The 21,892-nt window shown below is 36.1% G+C and overlaps 1 protein-coding gene across 2 annotated transcripts in view; it reads right to left on the bottom strand.

Annotated features, from left to right (window-relative positions):
* Positions 1-21,892, bottom strand: part of LOC128233069 (vesicular glutamate transporter 1-like) — a 75,392-nt gene that overhangs the window by 40,178 nt on the left and 13,322 nt on the right. For both annotated transcript variants that reach the window (XM_052946946.1, XM_052946947.1), the window contains exon 2: positions 5,237-5,894. In XM_052946946.1, the coding sequence (XP_052802906.1) occupies positions 5,237-5,322 (86 nt within the window). In that variant the 5' untranslated portion in view covers positions 5,323-5,894. The remainder of the gene's footprint in view (positions 1-5,236; positions 5,895-21,892) is intronic.

Consider the following 21,892-nt stretch of genomic DNA (forward strand, 5'->3'; position numbering starts at 1 on the left):
AAAGTCGTGCTAGCACGACATTGGACATTGGACATTTAAAATCGAATGTTGTGCTGGCACGACATTGGACATTGGACATTCAAAAGTGAAAGTCGTGCTAGCACGACATTGGACATTGGACATTCAAAAATGGACATTGGACATTCAAAATCGAATGTTGTGCTGGCACGACATTGGACATTGGACATTCAAAATCGAATGTTGTGCTGGCACGACATTGGACATTGGACATTCAAAAGTGAAAGTCGTGCTAGCACGACATTGGACATTGGACATTCAAAACCGAATGTTGTGCTGGCACGACATTGGACATTGGACATTCAAAAGTGAAAGTCGTGCTAGCACGACATTGGACATTGGACATTCAAAATCGAATGTTGTGCTGGTACGACATTGGACATTGGACATTCAAAAGTGAAAGTCGTGCTAGCACGACATTTGACATTGGATATTCAAAATCGAATGTTGTGCTGGCATGACATTGGACATTGGACATTCAAAAGTGAAAGTCGTGCTAGCACGACATTGGACATTGGACATTCAAAATCGAATGTTGTACTGGCACGACATTGGACATTAGACATTCAAAAGTGAAAGTCGTGCTAGCACGACATTGGACATTGGACATTCAAAATCGAATGTTGTGCTGGCACGACATTGGACATTGGACATTCAAAAATGAAAGTCGTGTATCAACTTGCAGGAGTCACGATGCACAGAGAGACGCACTATTATGCAGTACTTCAATCAGAAACCTTTGGAAACGTGTGGTATGACGGGCTGGTCGGACAGCTAGGTCCATTACCACACGACCTGCACACTTGGACACCGTCTCACGCTATTTTTTGTCAAGTGTAGAAGCATTCAAGTTTATTTTTTTTTCTCAAGAATCACATTATGTAGCCTATTAGTATCTTCCATGGCCGAGAGTGTAAGATGGGTTCAGCCCAACCCGAGCGTAGGGTCTTTTGCGGAAACGAGGTTTACCTGTTTCCGCAGAACACCCTGTGCGAGGGTTGGTATGAACCTATCTTACACGAGCGACTATGGTAGATGTTTTTCTCTCTCACCGCAGTTAAACAAAATAATGTAAAAATGTATTTTATCGCTGGAACTTTTTTGTGCGTAGTGAAAATAATGTGCGCATAGATATATGACAATTCCTGGTTGTCATAGATATTCGCGCAGTGATTCAGATTATGTTAATAGTCAAATCGTTCTTTAAATAGTTCTGGATGCAGCAAAGTGAAGGCAATAAAAAAGAGTTCCATACGGGTACTTGTTTATCTTTGCCCGTTGGGAAGATAAGAATTTCACGCATGGACAAATGTTTGAATCTACTGTTCTGAGGTGGCAGAAATATATATATCCGAAATCTTGGACTGGTGATAAGGCTGCAATTCTAATTTGTCCATTCAAATTATTGTGTTAAATAACGACATTCAACTTGGCTTTTATTTTTTAAAATATGGTTTATAATAACGTATATCTGTCTATTCATAGTGACCAAATATATTTTAGGCATCCATTGGAAGTGGTAAATATTAAGAGAAAAAATATAATGAAACGACAACCAGTATACAAATAATAATTGTTGGACATAGGTCATTTTTACTCATTAATTATCTGTCAGGAGTACCCTTTAAAATAATACCAAAATTATATGGGATCCCCATGCATCAAAATGTAGCATTATCGCCAATGGTTTATGCATTGACAAGCTGTGTGTATGTTGCCTTAAGTCACATCCATTGTTATTGAGAGTTGTATTAAACAATCCTTTCGATTGATATACATACATATTCCCATGTAAATCCAGACACATGCATTAATGTAATATAATTATTCTAAAGCTCTGTAGATAAACACATACTGAAGTGCACATTTGTAGGGTTTATATAATTATTTGCGCTTTGTTTCCTTTCAACCCTTTAACCATTGTCAGTTCTGCCCAAGATGCCATTTCCAATGGCTCTGGTGTCACATTTTACATGTATAAATTGTATATTCTGTAAAACCTATAAGAACTTATGTCGTATGTGATGAAGACGTCATTTTGAATTCTTTAATGTCGATGCGATTGATTATAAAACGCTTTGTGTAATTCTGTCGACTTATAAATATCAAAAAGGTTTATCGAACACAATTATTTCATATAAACTTTACCAAATGAAGACGACGTAGCATGTTCGACTAACTGAGTCGATAAAGAAACAAGTCGACAGGCAGGAATAGGTTACTTTATCGACTCATTGACAATATTTTTTTGTGTTTACGTAAAACCAGATAAATAAGATGTACGGACGATTACATTTATACTTGTAGGAATCATCAATGCATGTCTATATTTTCCATATGTCATTATATACTGTGGATATAAATATCTTCACTTCCTTTATAAATGGTACTAGATGTGTAGCAGTGGTGTGTAAACAATTAAGCTTATTAAAAATATGCCATTTTGAAAGCATTATCACTGTTTGTCTACATATAATCCACGACCATTCATAAGTATATTCATTTGAATCTTTCTCTGCATATGTGACATCTTATATATCTGATTCATGCTTAAGTTTCAAATATTTCGATGGAATCGCCATGACAATGCTCTCTTGGTGCTAATAAATTTTATAATGGTTCATTGCTTTGTGATCTCTGACCCTTTTCAAATAATTTCAAGACAATATCTCAAACAAACAAAAAATCCGAATATTGCATGCCATCAAAATTAATTTAAAGTCGGTAAAAAAAACATTCATTCATAAAACATGTCATGCATTGATTTGAATGTGCTAACTGCTAGCACGACTTTCACTTTTGAATGTCCAATGTCCAATGTCGTGCCAGCACAACATTCGATTTTGAATGTCCAATGTCCAATGTCGTATGTTTAGCTAACTTCACACAGCTAGTTTAATTACTATAATACCGACATTTTAAACCAATGCAGTATAACACAAATAGTTTTGCTTCTGAACTGACATATAAATTGAATTACACATATATAGTATTTATATAAAGTAAAAAGTGAATAGCTCAGTTTGGTTTGGTGGGGGGGGGGTAGAGTTATAGAAAATATTTGTAGCCAAGCAGGGATACTTACTCACGATTTTCTGTATAGCAGTCTTTACAAAAGGTCTTGAGTTCAAATCCTGGCTAGGGTATACATTTTTACCCCAATCGCGTTTAATACTTATATTTTGTTTACAAAACTTATTAAACTAAAAAACTGACCTATCAATTAACCTAAAGGGATATGATAAAGAAAATTATCTGACGAAATACAAAAATATATATTCAAATCTTGTGAAGAAAAGAAATTAACTTCATAAATTAAAGCTTTCGAATATTTCGATTCTTTTCATTTAACTATATGATCAAATCAATGATAATTGAACGATACGCTCAAGTGACATTGACAATAAAAATGAGTAAATAAAATCACACTGATTTTTTTAACATCTAACATAATTCCCGGTGTTTGCATAATATATTGGCTTTAAATTTTAATGATTTAACCTTTGTTATGTATATTTGGGCAAAAGGGTTTATAAAAAAACAACGTATTTCTATTTCCTCATGCTCTTTAAACTCTAAATGTTTGGCAAAAGAACATTTATTTAAAAAAGGTAAAAATGCTCTCAGATTTGTTCCACGTCGTATACTTAATAGCTTTGAGGCGAAATTCTCTTAACTCCCTGTCCTTTCCCTTCAATAAAATTCACTAAATCACATGAGGGTAAAATCGAGACAGGGAAAACTATGCTTGCTAATCTGCGATTAGTTAACCAAAGAAGAAAATAGGTAGAAGGGCTTTAAGATTTTATTTTTAAATTGCCATTATTTTTGTTGAAATGTGTATGTTTTTTTCGTCGTATCTCCCTTTAATATCTTATTGGTTTTATTGTCGCAAGGACCAGGGGCCGTATTCATAAAACATCTCAACTTATTTCTTAACTTAAGTCAATGCCCTAAAACCAAAGTCTTGTTTTAACAAAAAGTATGTATTTTTAATCAAATTAACAAACATGAAGTGTAAAATATATTTTTAAGTTATTTTAATATGATGAGTGAGAAACTTGACTTAAGTTAGGAAATGACTTAAGATATTTCATGAATATCGGTCCAGGGACACTGTTCATAAAGATACATCTAAAGTCAGTTCTTAATTTAAGTCATGTCCTTATGTTAAGTATATTTTTAATCATATGGTGTAATAACTTACTAATTTCTAAATTTCTTTCCGGTCATTGCCTTTAATGAAAATAATACTCTTATGATAAAAGAACACTTACATTTTCTCTAAATTTATTTTCAATAGTTAAGGTAATGACACTAGAAATAAAATGACTAGTGCCACTTTTCTTAAAACATATTAAGTAATGCCTTAACTTAAGTCGATTTCCTAAAACATATCAAAGTTGAGTACAAGTTTTATTAAAATCAAAGAATTTAATTTACATGAAATTCATGAAAATACAATATGTGCGGACTATTAAGTTGAATTATCATTGACCATTGCGATTCTAAAGTTGTGAAACTGACATAAGTTAGGAATTGACTTGAGATGTTGAATACCGGCCCAGTGTTTTAAATTAATGATATCTTTATATGAAAAAAATAATCTTCTTTCAAATTCGACAAAAATTACTATCGCTTTGCAACACAGGTAAAACTGCGCCTTAATTAAGGGGTTTATGAGAAATAAGTTTGTTTTGTGATTTATATGTGGTCTAAGAGCGTCAAAGAAGACCGACGCAAGAGTTTTAAGCATTTAAACGAAACGATCGATTTGATCTGACTTTTATAAGCCCTTGATACATCAAAAAGTGAAGATGACGTCATTTTTGAGGCCAGTTTTCTTATAGATCATTAAGTTTGACTAAGTTTCAGTAAATTACATGTATGTAAAAACATTCTGCTGTTTTCTATACATTCTGTCATTATGAACATGGTGACAAACATTCAACACAACGGTTTTGGCTGTAGTAACCGTTACGCGCCGTATAGATTGCGTGTGTACATTGAAATATCGTTACAAATAGTACGAACGCTGAATATTGCAAGGTACTACTGGCAACTGTTCTTTCATGAGAATAATGAACAATTGTAACGCAGAAAACGGTCTCCGATTCGATACAGTGTTCCTACAAATGTTAATATTATCTTTCTATGTCTAATCAAACTAGTTTTAACGTGAAAATATAAATGTGCAATAAAACAGTTCAAGACTTACTTTGATGGTCGGAAGTTCTTCAATTTCATCATCTTCTCGTCCTTTGCATCCTTCAGCTCCACCAACTTCCGCTGGAGGTCCCTCATACTTCCGGTTTACTACCGACTTTCGCTTTACAATCTTACACAAATGTCTCTGGTTTCCGTGGCAGCAGGAATGAATTTAAATTACCATGCCATTTAATTCAATTATCATTTCCTTCCTACTCGAATTAAATTGACGTTAATTCCATTTATTTGAAACACAGTATAATATCTTACCAAGTTTCGTGCTTAGTAATCCGATAGGTCACGAGACAAACGTATTCTACCTATGGCATCGGTTTTATAGTTCTTAAGCTCGGTTGACAGGATCCAGGCAGTAACTGCAATATTTTCTTGGAAAATATTTATGCACAATGTTTCCAGGGAAATATTTATTCATTACCCAATGATTTCAGATTCATGTATTAATATATCAACCATCACTTTGCAACAATGGGATCTCTGTGCCGATGTTGTCCGGAATGTGGCGCGTGCTGTGACACGATATTTCACGTTCCCCTGGGCTTTCTGGCAGAAAGAATATCAGTTACGTCTGCGCCCCGATGTTCCTTTTAAATTTTCCGAATTTGTCATCTAGTTGAAATTCAAGCTGAGCGTTTTCGTTTAGAGGTATTCTGAAAAACAGAACGTAAATGTATTTACTTTAGCATTATTTCTCTATTCTATTGCTGGTACAGCTTACAGTTTGTTAAATATCATATAACACACCAGTCTGATGTTTTAACTGACCTTTCACACACAAACAAATCAATTTAAACAAATTGAAAAATAACACTGGTCCAAATTGCAATAAATATTAACCTTTACACCTACTCTTCCATCTTCGCAATAGTTCTAGATGGTCGGTCACTGAAATGTCTGTTTCCGTAATTAGAGAAGAGAGGAAGCAAGCTTTAACGGACTTCTCCTATGGGAATTATTACTTATATACAGACACAATAGGGCCTGCCGAAATTGCAACACCGTCAATAATTCATATTCATTCATTATTGCTCGCTAGGGCACAGAGTGTCCAATACTGAAGCCACTAATTTATCTGAAAGTCCAGGACTCTACGTGTCCAACTGGGCTCACATTGCGCTGACCATATGGTATGTTATCGTCTATCCATCACAATATGATGTTAAAGCAACTAAATGTATTGTTTAGGTCCATCATGCAGCCATTATAGGGTGCGGGCAGACCTTTATAAACTCAACACAAACATGTATTGACAATCTATCCCCGTATGTTAAAATAGTCGAATTCCCTAATCAAACATATGCAGTTTGTATAAACATACGTATTTTACATAATTGTTTCAGAAAACTGATTGTATGGTCAGAAGTGTTCATTACATGGACAACTTTATTATGATAGAAAACGGTAATATTGAATCTGATAAAGCAGTTGGTAAATTCGTGAAGCGATGGAATATATGTATATACGTTCAAATAATGTTTATTGAAAAAATATCTTAACTGTAAGTATTTAAGTGCTTTACCACTTCTGTCGTGACGAAATATATCAGAGGTAGATTTCTCCATTATTTTTGCCTGAGTACTGTGTATGTTACTATGTTTGATTTCTGGACATTGATATATGTGAATATGTTTTAAGCCTATTCAATTGTTTGTCTGCCGTGTTTTCGCTCAGTAATAAGTAACATCCACACTCCTCATAAAATCACCAGCGGTATGTGCATCGTAAATTCCAATCAGGAGCTCAGTTTGATTGTAGAAATCCATTGTGGGCACAAAACATTAATTTTTAATGGACTCTCCTGTTATTTATCTGTCAGATTTGAAGCTTTATCGGAAGGCGTGATGCGTGATCTTGCTGGTTGCTTTTATTATCCCTTCAATGGTATGTGTCTTCAATGTACTTTCCGTACACCAATTCAACCAAACAATCCTCCTACCATCCCATTATTTCTAAGGACTGGCTCTGCTACGTTTCTTGACATATTATGCACAGATATCATATATTGTTTAAAGCGGTCAATTCTCTGTCATGACAACAAGAACCGCCACAGAGACCCATAAAAAGTCTTCGTTAATCATGTGCCACTCTGTTGCTTCTACAGATACAAACAGCAACATACTATTACACCTATACAAAAGCAACATTTACATGTATTTGGTACCCTGAGAATAAAGCATTAAAGAAAAAATTAGAACTATAGAAGTAAGAACTATAAAAAAATTCAGACTTTTAAAAACTACGAGGTACAGAATAGTTTATTGGTAGATCTAGGAGTTAAAACATTTAACAACACTTACTTACTAGTGCGATTAGGCTATTTTCCATTCGATGTCTTGACTCAAGACCATAAACACAGATTGAGATTGTATTTACGCCATTCGTTTGCCGCTATGTGACAGTAGAAACCTATTTAAGCTCAGATTCACTTTGTGATGAAACATTTCAAGAGTAAAACAAACATAAACGGCATTGCTTAAACAGTCGTCGAGATTTCATTTAAACAGTCTAGAAAATGGCATTTTGCGCTAATGGATCTATCAGTGAATTGTTTGAACAAGACCCCAAGACACAAAGGATGCTGTTCCACTACCGGGGTAACATTTTGGAGTCGATATTCTTTGTATGGACCTATATACGTCAAAATTGGAGCCCGTCCTTCACTTCCGTCAGGCAGTGATAGTAAAATAGTATTTCCCACGTCACAATGGTTGTTTCATGGTATTAATCTATACAACACTTTTATCATGTTTACTTTAAGTGGGTGCATGTGGTGAAATTTGCAAACCTCCCCCGATTCTGAGTAAGTGAATCAATCGCGTAAAATATTGGTTTTGGTCAGAAGGTTTATCTGATGGCAAGGTATGGAATAACGTACTTGCTTAAAAGTCTGTGTTAAATCCGACATTTAACCCAACTAGCGGTTTACTGTCCCAGGCCCGATTCCACAAAGGAACGTCAGTCGTAGAACAGATAAGACTTTTGGGGTTATAATTAGATATTATTGTTACTGTCTAATTTAAGTAAAGGATTTCAAAAGGTTAGAATATAATTTCTTCTTTTTTATTTTAAATGGAATAGAGACATTTATATACACTTCACAATTTGTTTTTATTCAACTATGATAATTTCAATTCTATAAATATGTAGCACGTAAGAATGTTCATGCACGTATACCTCTTACTTGATCTTGTGCTCAAGACGAACTCTATCATTCCAATAAGTCTTTGCACCTGAACAAGCACAGCCACCTTTCCAACCGCATTTAACTAACAAAAACTTATTTCTTTATGCGCATTCTATAATTGTATCCATTTCAGTTGGTGGTATGGTGTAAAGATCGCATGTGTGTCTATCTTTTGATCTATCATATACATCATTTGTCATACGAATGCATATCTAAAGCTCTTGTAACCAAGGAGATACGATAGTTTACAAAATTACAGAGCATTCGCTCAATGAACATCTAATCTAGCTCTGTGAAATTTGAATACATCAAATAATTGCTAGAAAAATCATGAAATCCGACATAACGTGAACACCAGTGAGTACGGTATGCCTACAATATGCAGCAAAAATTAGATTGGTCACAATAATGAGATCAGCAACCATATTCGGAAGTACTTTAGTGACACCACCTGAGGGCGTTTGTGTATAACATCTACTGTCTAGGATTACATGCTGATGCAAAGAATAACAGAGCTGAAATTATATAAATAAAACACTTCTTAAAAGAATACAGCGGTTCCAATCACACATATTGATTGTACAACCTATTTGCCTTTGACTCGAGACACTGAATGTTGAAAGTTGTGCTATTATGAGGCGTTATCTGTATCAGAAAACACCCAAGTAAGAGCACGCCGCTGTCTACGGTGAATGCATGTTGTTGAGACCACTTGCCACTTGTTATTCCCTATTCACAAATGGAAGCCCAGTATCAGTGATTATTCTAGGCAACCATCAATTTGTATAACGCCGACAATGGCCAGGGGCCCCAAGAGATCTTCGAGAAAAAGCTAAAATTATTGATAAACTTCATTATGGTAACAAAGTTAACTGGAAACTGTTTATGGAATAAAGCCACTGTGTTCTTGTCTGAAAAATGGATGTAAACCGCAGAACGCATTTCTATCAGAGAACCTCAGTGTCCATCATCTGGTTTTGATAATGATTCTGCTTGTTCATTAAAATGCAATTGCATGCATATATTTGATGTGAAAACCAAGAAGTCAATAACCAACACTGGGCGATTTGACACTGTAAACAAAATTCATTTGTAATAATTCGATGGCCGTGTTAGTTCAAAATATTAATCTATGGTGTTATATATAGCATAGATACAGTACCTCATACTTTAAATAGTTTGAAACCATCATGGTACATGTATATGTTGGAGTCCCCAGGGGGATGGGCGACTTGTAAGTGAATCATGCAAATGAAGTAAAACACTATTAATATTCATGACGCTCTCACGATAGCCCCTTGTTGTCATTTTCTCGCCATTACATTCAGCTAACCCGGTGTCGCTGAGACGGCCGCGGGGATTTTCGCCAATCCAACATTATTATTTCCTACTGACACTATAAACTTAACTCATCCATCGACGACCAATATTGTTTATTTTCCATTTTGTAGATTTGATTTGTGCCAAGTTGATATATAATTGCCTTAAGGCCTGAAGGGAGTTTGATGCTAGCAGAAACATGGCACATAACAGTGATTTATGATGCCATCTTTTTTCTAAAAAAAAATGTTTTTACACTTTTCATCTCAAACCTTCACTTCAAAAGTTACAGAAAGTGCGATAGAAATACATTTATGTTGTTTTGTAAAACAATTAGAGGGACACGAATGGTTCAAAATACAATCAATTAGCGTATTAATTATTAACAGGAATGGCCAGCTAACGTTTTCCAAATTAATTACTCTGCTGGTCAGCCACGTCCCTGACGGACAACCAACAAATCATGGTTATCAATCTACTGAAGAACCATCGACTTGGTGTGGTATTTGCAGACGATATGTACATCTCAGAAACACAAACACTGGCGTAGAACAAGATGGGGACTTTAAAATGAGTTCGATATGCCCCACCACAGTTTTTTATTGTTCCGCTTCTTTGCTCCACCAAATAAAGAAACCACATATAGTGCCAACACTTCTTGGGGCCATACATTTAATTTATGATGACCGATAGTTAGATAGGCTCCAAGGTGTTGCAACCTGTTGTTTAGTTCTGTGAAATGCTGCATGATTACGGTATGCATGCTTTGTACGCTCGCACAAAATAAGCAACATTCAGTATGCATGTTACAAACAAGTTCAGTTCGTGTAAATATGAAACGCATGCGCTTGCATAAAATATGAAATGTCATTTCTTGTCCAAATATATGGCATGCCTGCATTTCCATGAATTAAACTTTTGACTGTATTGGTCCATCAACAAGCAGAATCCACACTGGCCCCAGGAGTGGGCCCGGGGGACGGATTCTGATGGCAAAACATCGATCCTGCCTAGCAACGAGGTCTATTTCTCCAACGAAAATACTATATCATAGAGTAAATTGCTCTCCAAGGAGCGCACTTTGTCGATTGATGACTGTTAAATATTATGACTGGTGCTGGCAGAGATGGAGTTATGGAATACAGATCAAAATGGATGCTCAGTATATGATATCCATGTTTCATAGTTTAATCATATTCTCCATTACACATTCATCGACTTAGGAATTGAATGCCAAAGTTCGTCATTCAAGCTTTTCAAGATATTAAGGTGGATCGAGTTTGTTTGGAAAACAATATGACCACATGTTTGTAAAACAAGCAGTCTCTGTGTGCATGTGTGTGTATGTGTGTGTCGCTCGTTAAGTGTGGTTTGAGCCATAACCATGTGCCTCCAAACAGGTATCATACATGAATGCTTGACTAATTGGCTTGTCCCTGTAGATTTCATTGTATTATTGATTGAATTTGACCATTGACATTACAGGTTAAAACAAACAATGTTAACGTCTCTGGTGTTGACTTAAACGGTTACCTGTTTTCATAAACTACTAAGCTATGTTCAATAATTCTGAAGAATCAAATATAAGACTTTTGTAACATTTATGGTTAAAAAAGATGCATCCTAAATCAACCCTTCCATATGTTCTACCAAATCTACTGTTTATGCACTTTTAGATATTCTTACTCATAACAACTTGCCCCTGACTACATATCATTTGCCTCACTAGCCGCACCAAATATCCCCCATCGTTATAATTTATAAGAAAAGATAATTTCGTCGAAGAATAACGTTTCTTTCACACAACAGATTAATTAGAATTAATGCGTCAACACCGCATTAGATTAATACGATTCCTATCATTTCCTTTAGCAGATTGATGCCATTCAATTTATCTGTTACATTTGAGATTGCCTTGCTTGTAATTAAAAACCATACGGGATTACATTCTGAGGCCGCGGTCTGCGGGCAATTCGGAATGAGACTTTATGAATCTTACATCAAGCTGAGATACACGATGGAATACAAAACAATTCGATCTTTTATAATAGATATAATATAATATTATTCCAGAATAATTCCAGGGAACAAAATTGCTTGGCAATTGTTGTAAATGTTTGACATCCAAACGCAATTTCAATCATGGAAAGCAAACACTATGTATATAAAGGGAGCGTTTCACCCACACATGGAATTTGAAATTACAATGTGCATTATCAAATCCTAAGAAGTTACTTAAATGTTGGCACGCGTGTGAGGATTATAATTCAAAGACCGGGTTTATTCCCCAGTGATCTCCTGTCTCCAATAGCTCGAGTCCCTTATAACAGGATTAAGCTAAGCTATTTTTTGGTATAAATTCTTTAATACTCTCATTTTAGAGTTTGCGACTATAACAGAAAGCTATTTTAAAGATAATCCTGATAAACTCCTTTTTGATATGCTTATTCGAGTATAAGCAATCTATTTGTGTAAATGAAATAAGGGACTTAAGCCTGCTATGCTGAAGAAGTTTCGAGACTTTGGGGGGCCTGCTGTTACTGACAGTTTTAAGGAAGTAATCTAAATGTTGATTGATATAATATATGTAATATGTGTATTCTGTCGTATGACGTTGTGTGTCATGTTAGCCCTTTACCCATAAGCTTCAAAACAATGTCATAGTAAATAATTTGATGCTGGGCGGGTCACTGAAGTTTCTATTGTAATATGGTATACGATAATAAAGTCATTTGATACTTCTTTATGTTCATCCAAGTGGTTTAACTCGACTTGAGGGGATTTTTTTGCAGATTCGGATCAACTTTTTTAAAACTCCAAGACAGCCCGGATGAAAATGCAGTATTAATAACCCTTTTGTTATTGGATTGTAAATCGTTGAAATTGTTACCATTATTATTATGACGTTTGAATAATGCACTATTTCGCTGTATGACGTCACTTTGACATCACGCAATACTTGCAATACTTGCTATGAAGTGACGTCAGCAGAGTGGAATACGGTCGTATAGCACCAGGTGACATACGGAAAAGTGTATTTTGTATGTATCGCTGACAGATTTACGGTTGAAATATGGTTTGAAAAATGTATAAAAAATTATTACATTGTATGTATTGCATGACTGATGCTCGTTTTTCTCTCGCACATTTACAAAATTGTCTAGATGGCATGCCACATGTAACTGGTATCGGATATATTCTATGATTGGAGACACAACATTCTAAATGAAGAAATGTAGGTTAAACATCATCCTCGATGATGATTAAACATATGAGAAGGTATCTGTCATTTTGTATTGCTTGACACCATTTAAATTAGCTTTTGGCTTTTATCTCCAGAAACTTGATTAAATTCAATGTTATGAGGTAAATGGTCATTGATCTTTAAAATGTTTAGTTTACTCGACAAACTTTTCTGTTTTAATCTGAAAGGTCATATAGATCAATAGACTTTAATTCTTGCATTTCATGTCCCATAAACAACAATATTAGGGCCTCAAGTCTTCAACATATTCCTCAGTGTGTGATAAAAATCCCGATGTTGTTAAGACCACTCTTGAAGAAGAAAGTAACATTTTGATAAACTTTTTTACATCCCAATCAAATACAGGCTAACCCTGTCAAATTTCAAGCAATTTCAGATGGCTCCAATTCTGTTAAAGAAATAAAGCAATTCAACACACTTTATCCAACTATTTTTTGTAAAGAGCAAGATATACTTAAAGGTATTGAGGTAGATAGTTTATTAAATTGTGATACCCAGATTTCTAACATGTGCAAAGAATCAGCTATTTTACTGAATATCCTTCAAAACTACGGAAATTTCTGACTATCAATACTTAGCTTATTTCTGTTAAATTTTTTATCAGATCCATTTTCAATTACTGTCCTGTTGTTTGGCATTTTTGTAGTATTTCTGTACGATTAACACAGAAAAAATAGAAAAGATTCAATACAGAGCTTTAAAAATTGTCAATAATACACCTCAACTTATGAAAATATCTTTCAGAATGCTCAATTTCCAACGTAACATCTGAGCAGGGTAAGACACATCGCTATTGAACCTTACAAATGTCTGTACGTTATCTTACCAGAATATGTTCAAAACCTTGTAGCTTTTAAGACATGTAATTGTAATCTCAGATATGAAAACTGTGTAAATGTGCCGAAGACAACTATAAAAAAAACTCTTTCCGCTCTGAGGTCAGTCAGGTATGGAACTGCCTCCTAAAAGAAATACTGTACTCTCAAAACTACATAGAATATATAGAAGGCTGATCCGCACCTTGACAATTCCATCTTGTTAATGCTCAATGTGTAATTACTTTTCTTCAACGATTTCTTTCTAGCAAACTAAAGTAAAAGAAATTAACAACAACATGTAATTTATAACATTTTAACCAACTATACTACTATACCATTTAAAATGTATACTATTATTATCTTAATTTATCCTCTTAAAAGAATTAAGGTTAACCATTTTACAGTGGAATGTCAACTAGCGGAACCGTGTGCGTGTGGACTGGCCGTACAGCCGGGAAAACTAGTTCATATGGTATCATTGTATACAGTGCTCGAAGCCAACTTACTTTTTGTAATTGTTTGCATGATTATAATTAGAGACAGACTTTGTAAATACTTGTTCCAATAGTGTACCTTTTCAAAACTATAAGCCTTTACTTCCAGGTCACCAGCTCATTGTTATATTTTGTAATGTTATGTATGTTTGATATTCATGTCGGAAAATAGCTCATTAAACTAATGCTCTAACGTTTCTTGTTAGCATATACCCGACTTTAAATTAAGATTCTTGTTTCTTGTATCTGCCTTGCCTCTTGTTTCTTGTATCTGCCTTGCCTCTTGTATCTTGTATCTGCCTTGCCTCTTGTTTCTTGTATCTTTCTTGCGTCTTGTATCTTGTATCTGCCTTGCCTCTTGTATCTTGTATCTGCCTTGCCTCTTGTTTCTTGTATCTTTCTTGCCTCTTGTATCTTGTATCTGCCTTGCCTCTTGTATCTTGTATCTGCCTTGCCTCTTGTTTCTTGTATCTTTCTTGCCTCTTGTTTCTTGTATCTTTCTTGCCTCTTGTATCTTGTATCTGCCTTGCCTCTTGTATCTTGTATCTGCCTTGCCTCTTGTTTCTTGTATCTTTCTTGCCTCTTGTATCTTGTATCTGCCTTGCCTCTTGTATCTTGTATCTGCCTTGCCTCTTGTTTCTTGTATCTTTCTTGCGTCTTGTATCTTGTATGAAAACTATGTTTATGAAAGACGAACAAATATTAACAAATCTGGGCGATTATAGTTTAAAAATAGTGCTATCTATATTTAAATGTAAGTATCTCCCTTCATAATGGCAGCGATTTTAGAAATTATGTTACTTCATGTACCATAATGCGTTACTTCATGTACCATAATGCGTTACTTCATGTACCATAATGCGTTACCTCATGTACCATAATGCATTATTCATCCAACAGACGTATACAGTTTTATTTATTATTATATTTTATAACGAAAGTAGTAATTTCACTTTGATGAATGAGATATGAAGCTGTCAGTTTACGCGGTACAATGTATTTCTGGGCAGGGAACAAGTACTTGGCCACGTGATAAATGTTTTCCTGAGGCATTGATATCGCTGTTGGGGCATAACTAAAACAATAAAGTGGAATAGGAGCCAAACAAGGCAGACTAATGTCTCTTTGTAATTAAATGTCGCGGACTTATTGTTTTGTTCTGCAAACATACTGGCAGAGGATACGTCTATTAGATTCGCGCTCCCCGGGGGCGAGAGTTGTCATCAGGAAGTAAAGTCGATGTCTTTGATATGAGGAAATGTGTGTTTGTAGCATATATGCATGCGAAGCGTCAAACTAGGTTGACTATAGCTAGTGTATAGTCCTGCTGCTATAATTCGGATGATTAGGTAAATGCAGTGTTATATCTAGTAAAGGAAGTATGCTATATTTGTGACAGTGCTCAAGACTTCAGTAATATATTTAATCAAAGTAGACACCCAGTGATCTTAAATCGGTGTAACTGAGTCTGTGCCTATATATGTATAGACTTTCCCGTTTCAAGCTAAATATTTGATACGTAAATCTATAAATATCACCAAACTCAATAGGCCTTATATAGAAGACTCTGCTCAATTAAGTCACATCGTCGGATACCCCCGAAATACACTACGCTTTGCTTCGTTATGTCTGTAACGGAAGAATGTACCGTGGTTGCCGACGATGAATTAAGTCATTGATTAACTTTGCTTTCTAGCGTAGCATTCTTAAAGACTAAGACAAGTATGAACACCATTAAATTTTAATCTACATGTATATGGAATACAACTACCCCACCTTAGAACTAGGTGGAGCATTTAACCTTGCTTCACATGCTGGCAAGTGTATGTGTGTCGGGCAAGAACGGCCAGTCATACCAGCTGGATCAATTTAATGACTATAAGTATCTCTCATGGCCGACAGTGTAAGATAGGTTAATCCCAGCCCAAACATAGGGTGTTTTGCAAAATCAAGGTCTACCGAGTTTGCGCAGAACTCCCAGCTCGCGGGTTGGGATGAACTTATTTTACACGAGCCGCCATGACAGCTAAGTGAATGTTAATATAAAAATGTTTTTACATTTCATCGTTTTACATACGGGTACCATTTTAATTTTGCCCGTGGGCAAGGTCAATATTTCCAGTAAGGCCAACTATTTGGATCTACTTATCTGGGATTGGACAAAATGAATGAACTAGTTTGTTTCATGCTGTTAATACAGATACTGTTTTATATACATTCTCAATCATGATATTCTTTACTTAAATCATTGTGTGTATTGTGTGATTTGTTTTAAAAGAAATTCACTCAGGACGTCAGGAATCACAGTAATAGGAGTCTATAGAAGTATTACATATAACCAATGACGTCTTTTCAATATCAAATTCCTTGGTACAGTGGGGCATCCGAGCATGAACTTTGATTTACTTTATATTTTGTGTAAGAAAACCCTTTACACCTGTAGGTTTTTAAGCAATACGCAAATGATATGGATGATAAATCATGAACACTCTCTTTTACTAGTGCATTTACCATCTCCTTGAGATTCATGTGTAGACATATTGCTCATGGATTCATACGACGGACGCCACCTTTGTTTACTGCGAAACTGCAGTAAACGTTTGGAAGGGATAACGCTAAACAAACGTTCTTAAACAATGTGACAGTTATAAGTGGACGTAACAGCTGTCAAAACATCAATGAACTTGTACGTCCGCAATGGCAACATAACATGTCTTTGACGGTTATATGATAAGTTGGAAACATTTTGATGCATCCAAATTGACCATTAGACCACGCCACAAAAAGGACATACATATTGAGCAAACAAGTCAGGAAATGGTATGTTTTAATTGTTCCAAAGGAGCTGTATCATTCTAATTGGCAAAATATGTGGTAACGATCATTTATATTGAAATAAAACCAACCGTGCAGAAATGTTGTCCTTAAGTATGTTAATTTTCTCCTGTTTAAAGCCTTACTGTATTGATATAATATCAACGCTTAAAAATAACAATAATAATAATTGACCTTCAATAAAATGTTGGCTTCATTGCGTCTGATATCATACATCAGTAAAATGTCACTATAAATTGTAAGGCAATATCTCAGTGTTATTTTCCCTGCAATCCACGGCACGGTCGTGCCGTCATGAAGCCTCGAGCATTGCGTGCTGAGACCCAATCCTGGAGATCGCCTAATCACAAAACTAATAAAACTCAACAGTCTTCGCTCCTTCTAAGGAAACCTGCCTGGCACACGCGACGTATTCATTAATATGTATTATTCGTTTACACATAGGAGTAAGATTCACCATATAAATCAATAGTTCTGTCAAATATATCGGGGGTAGGTCGCCTTCCCAAAAGTTAATGAGGACGTAACCTTAGTCTTACATAACGAAACCAATGGCAATGTCATCGCGTCTTTTCGATATTATTCTTGGAATAAGTGGAAAAATATATTCTGCTTTTATTTGACGTCAATGTACTGGAAACTAGTATGTGCAGAGACAGATCCTTAAGCAGACTATTTCGGTTTTATCTTTTTAAGGGCACAAACAGACACACAGACAGACAGACAAGCAACCACAAATGTCGTCTGCTGCATTTCCAGCTGTTACAAGGTGTGTCCTGTAGTATTTATTGTATTGTTTTACTAGTATTTTAGAGGTGAAAAAAGTTGTTTTCATTCATGTTATCATCAATGGATGCACAAAAGTAGGTTTCAATGGCTTTCCACGGCCGCTAATAGTAACAAGAGATCCGTAAGCGGATGACATCGCTCGTACATTTTGCTCTGTCGGCAAAGGGTGATCGCTTGATACTTATATTAGCTATAGATATGTAGATGGACGCATAAACTATATATGAAAATTGGCAGTTGATACACTGATGCTTGATATATTTCATGTGTTTTTGAGTCATAACCCATGTTAAAGAGTTAACAAGATGACGGCGACGATGCAGCAACGGCGACACCTGAATTATTACATATCTCGAATTATGTCTTCGGAAAGGACGAATTAAAATGTTGCATACGTTTTTTTTCATGACAATATCGCATAAAATGCTATTTAAATGTATACACTATCTGCCATTGTCAAAGTAAAAAAATCTTATACGAATAGAATTGTAGAATTTGACTAGCAGTTTTATGATTAATACGGGAAACAAAAGACAGTATGGATAGACACGTCCACAACGACGTTGTAATCAGATTCCAGAACGATGGGGAGGTTTTGATACCAGATCCAGGTTGATGGAATCAATGAAAATTGCGTTACGCTGTCTTCCTTTTCTTTGTAAATCAAGTGATAATAAAATTATTGCATAGAAATACTCCGTTAGCTCTCAACCGCCGTATCGGGGCACTAGCTGAAAAGACAGCAAATATATTGCAGGAAATGATTATTTAATTACAATTGATTAGAACGGTCAATAAGCATATCTGAAAGTGTCTTTAACATCTCTGGTTGCGTAATTAGTTAATGTCATTTACCAATAACGCTGGTTTTGGCTGTAATGGATGTGCTGTTGCATGTTCAACAGAGACTGACTGTTTTGCTTTCCCCTGTAGTATCTTTTATACCTAAAGGACCAAACCCTAACAGATACTTATCTACATACATGCAGGGCAAATTCCTAACATGACATTCATATACAAATGTATTTAAATCCCAATGTAACTATCCTATTCAACCTTTTAATAATGTGGCTTTGCTCATTGACTACAAGTAAAACCAATTTCTATTAGAAGCACCAACTTTTTGTATTCAGATTTTTAACATAACTTTCGAAGTTTCACAATGCCTTAAAATGAATGTTCTCGTCCTGACAGAACATGTTATTGATCCACGGGAGGGCGATCGCCAGATTAGGTGGTAGGATGAGCCTCATAACCCGACCCCGTACAGACCAGGACTGGCAGCTGATATATCTACTTCAACTAATTAACCACCTTTCCGTCCCACTTTCCCGATATCACACATTTAGATTTGTACCAAAAGCGGCTCTCCTTGAAATGGTGGGTATTCATATTGGCCTTGGCTCGCACAAACAGAAGGATTTATTGTGTTTAAAAACTTTAAGACAAAGTGTGTGTTGTTGTTTTTATTTCCAATACTTTTCTTTTATCTCATACCTCTGACTGAGCGAAATATGGAATGCCTTACCTACATTAGCATGAACCTCCAAGGCAGCTGGTCTGTCCTTTTCAATTAGATGTGTGTATTTTTAAGATTAAAATGGAGAATGAAATTCCAAATTAATTATGTAGGCTTTGGATTGAGAATCCTTTTAAAACTTCTGTCATAGGTTTATAACATTTCAGCCAAGTTTGGAGGTATTGAATTACGTTTCTAATTGTATTCACAGTGTGTCAAGCTGATGATAACATTTTAAATGTCATTTCAATCGCATTTGAAAACAAGAAAGTTAGGTAAGAACACCAACAATAAGAGCACCTCAACAATAGGACCATGCCTGCTACCTTACCGTGGCTTTGGGGAGGTTGACTTATAGAGTTAAAATGACTGGCTTTGAGGAGGTTGACTTAAAGAGTTAGAATGACTGGCATTGGGGAGGTTGACTTAGAGAGTTAAAATGACTGGCTTTGGGGAGGTTGACTTAGAGAGTTAGAATGACTGGCTTTGGAGAGGTTGACTTAGAGAGTTAAAATGACTGGCTTTGGAGAGGTTGACTTAGAGAGTTAGAATGACTGGCTTTGGAGAGGTTGACTTAGAGAGTTAAAATGAATGACTTTGAAGAGGTTGACTTAGAGAGTTAGAATGACTGGCTTTGGAGAGGTTGACTTAGGGAATTAGCATGACCTGACTTTGGAGAGGTTGACTTAGAGAGTTAGAATGACTGGCTTTGGAGAGGTTGACTTAAAGAGTAAGAATGACTGGCTTTGGGGAGGTTGACTTAGAGAGTTAGAATGACCTGCTTTGGGGAAGTTGACTTAGAGAATTAGCATGACCTGACTTTGGAGAGTTTAACTTAGAGAGTTAGAATGACCGGCTTTGGGGAGGTTGACTTAGAGAATTAGCATGACCTGACTATGGAGAGGTTGACTTAGAGAGTAAGAATGAATGACTTTGGAGAGGTTGACTTAGAGAGTTAGAATGACTGGCTTTGGAGAGGTTGACTTAGGGAATTAGCATGACCTGACTTTGGAGAGGTTGACTTAGAGAGCTAGAATGACTGGCTTTGGAGAGGTTGACTTAGAGAATAAGCATGTCCTGACTATGGAGAGGTTGACTTAGAGAGTTAAAATGAATGACTTTGGAGAGGTCGACTTAGAGAGTTAGAATGACTGGCTTTGGAGAGGTTGACTTAGGGAATTAGCATGACCTGACTTTGAAGAGGTTGACTTAGAGAGTTAGAATGACTGGCTTTGGAGAGGTTGACTTAGAGAGTAAGAATGACTGGCTTAGGGGAGGTTGACTTAGAGAATTAGAATGACTGGCTTTGGGGAGGTTGACTTAGAGAGTTAGAATGACTGGCTTTTGGAAAGTTGACTTAGAGAGTTAGAATGACTTGCTTTGGGGAGGTTGACTTAGAGAGTTAGAATGACTAGCTTTGGAGAGGTTGACTTAGAGAGTCAGAATGACTGGCTTTGGAGAGGTTGACTTAGAGAGTTAGAATGACTGGCTTTGGGGAGGTTGACTTAGAGAATTAGCATGACCTGACTTTTGAGAGGTTGACATCGAGAGTTAGAATGACTGGCTTTGGGGAGGTTGACTTAGAGAGTTAGAATGACTGACTTTGGAGAGGTTGACTTAGAGAGTTAGAATGACTGGCTTTGGGGAGGTTGACTTAGAGAGTTAAAATGACTGGCTTTGGGAGGTTGACTTAGAGAGTTAGAATGACTGGCTTTGGAAAGGTTGACTTAGAGACTTAAAATGAATGACTTTAAAGAGGTTGACTTAGAGAGTTAGAATGACTGGCTTTGGAGAGGTTGACTTAGGGAATTAGCATGACCTGACTTTGGAGAGGTTGACTTAGAGAGTTAGAATGGCTGGCTTTGGAGAGGTTGACTTAGAGAGTTAGAATGACTGGCTTTGGGGAGGTTGACTTAGAGAGTTAGAATGACTGACTTTGGAGAGGTTGACTTAGAGAGTTAGAATGACTGGCTTTGGGGAGGTTGACTTAGAGAGTTAAAATGACTGGCTTTGGGAGGTTGACATAGAGAGTTAGAATGACTGGCTTTGGAGAGGTTGACTTAGAGAGTTAAATGAATGACTTTGAAGAGGTTGACTTAGAGATTTAGAATGCCTGGCTTCGGAGAGGTTGACTTAGGGAATTAGCATGACCTGACTTTGGAGAGGTTGACTTAGAGAGTTAGAATGACTGGCTTTGGAGAGGTTGACTTAAAGAGTTAGAATGACTGGCTTTGGGGAGGTTGACATAGAGAGTTAGAATGACTGGCTTTGGGGAAGTTGACTTAAAGAAATAGCATGACCTGACTTTGGAGAGTTTGACTTAGAGACTTAGAATGACCGGCTTTGGGGGGGTTGACTTAGAGAATTAGCATGACCTGACTATGGAGAGGTTGACTTAGAGAGTAAGAATGGATGACTTTGGAG

Source organism: Mya arenaria, chromosome 4 (assembly GCF_026914265.1).
Source record: "Mya arenaria isolate MELC-2E11 chromosome 4, ASM2691426v1".
In the NCBI taxonomy this organism is placed as follows: domain Eukaryota; kingdom Metazoa; phylum Mollusca; class Bivalvia; order Myida; family Myidae; genus Mya; species Mya arenaria.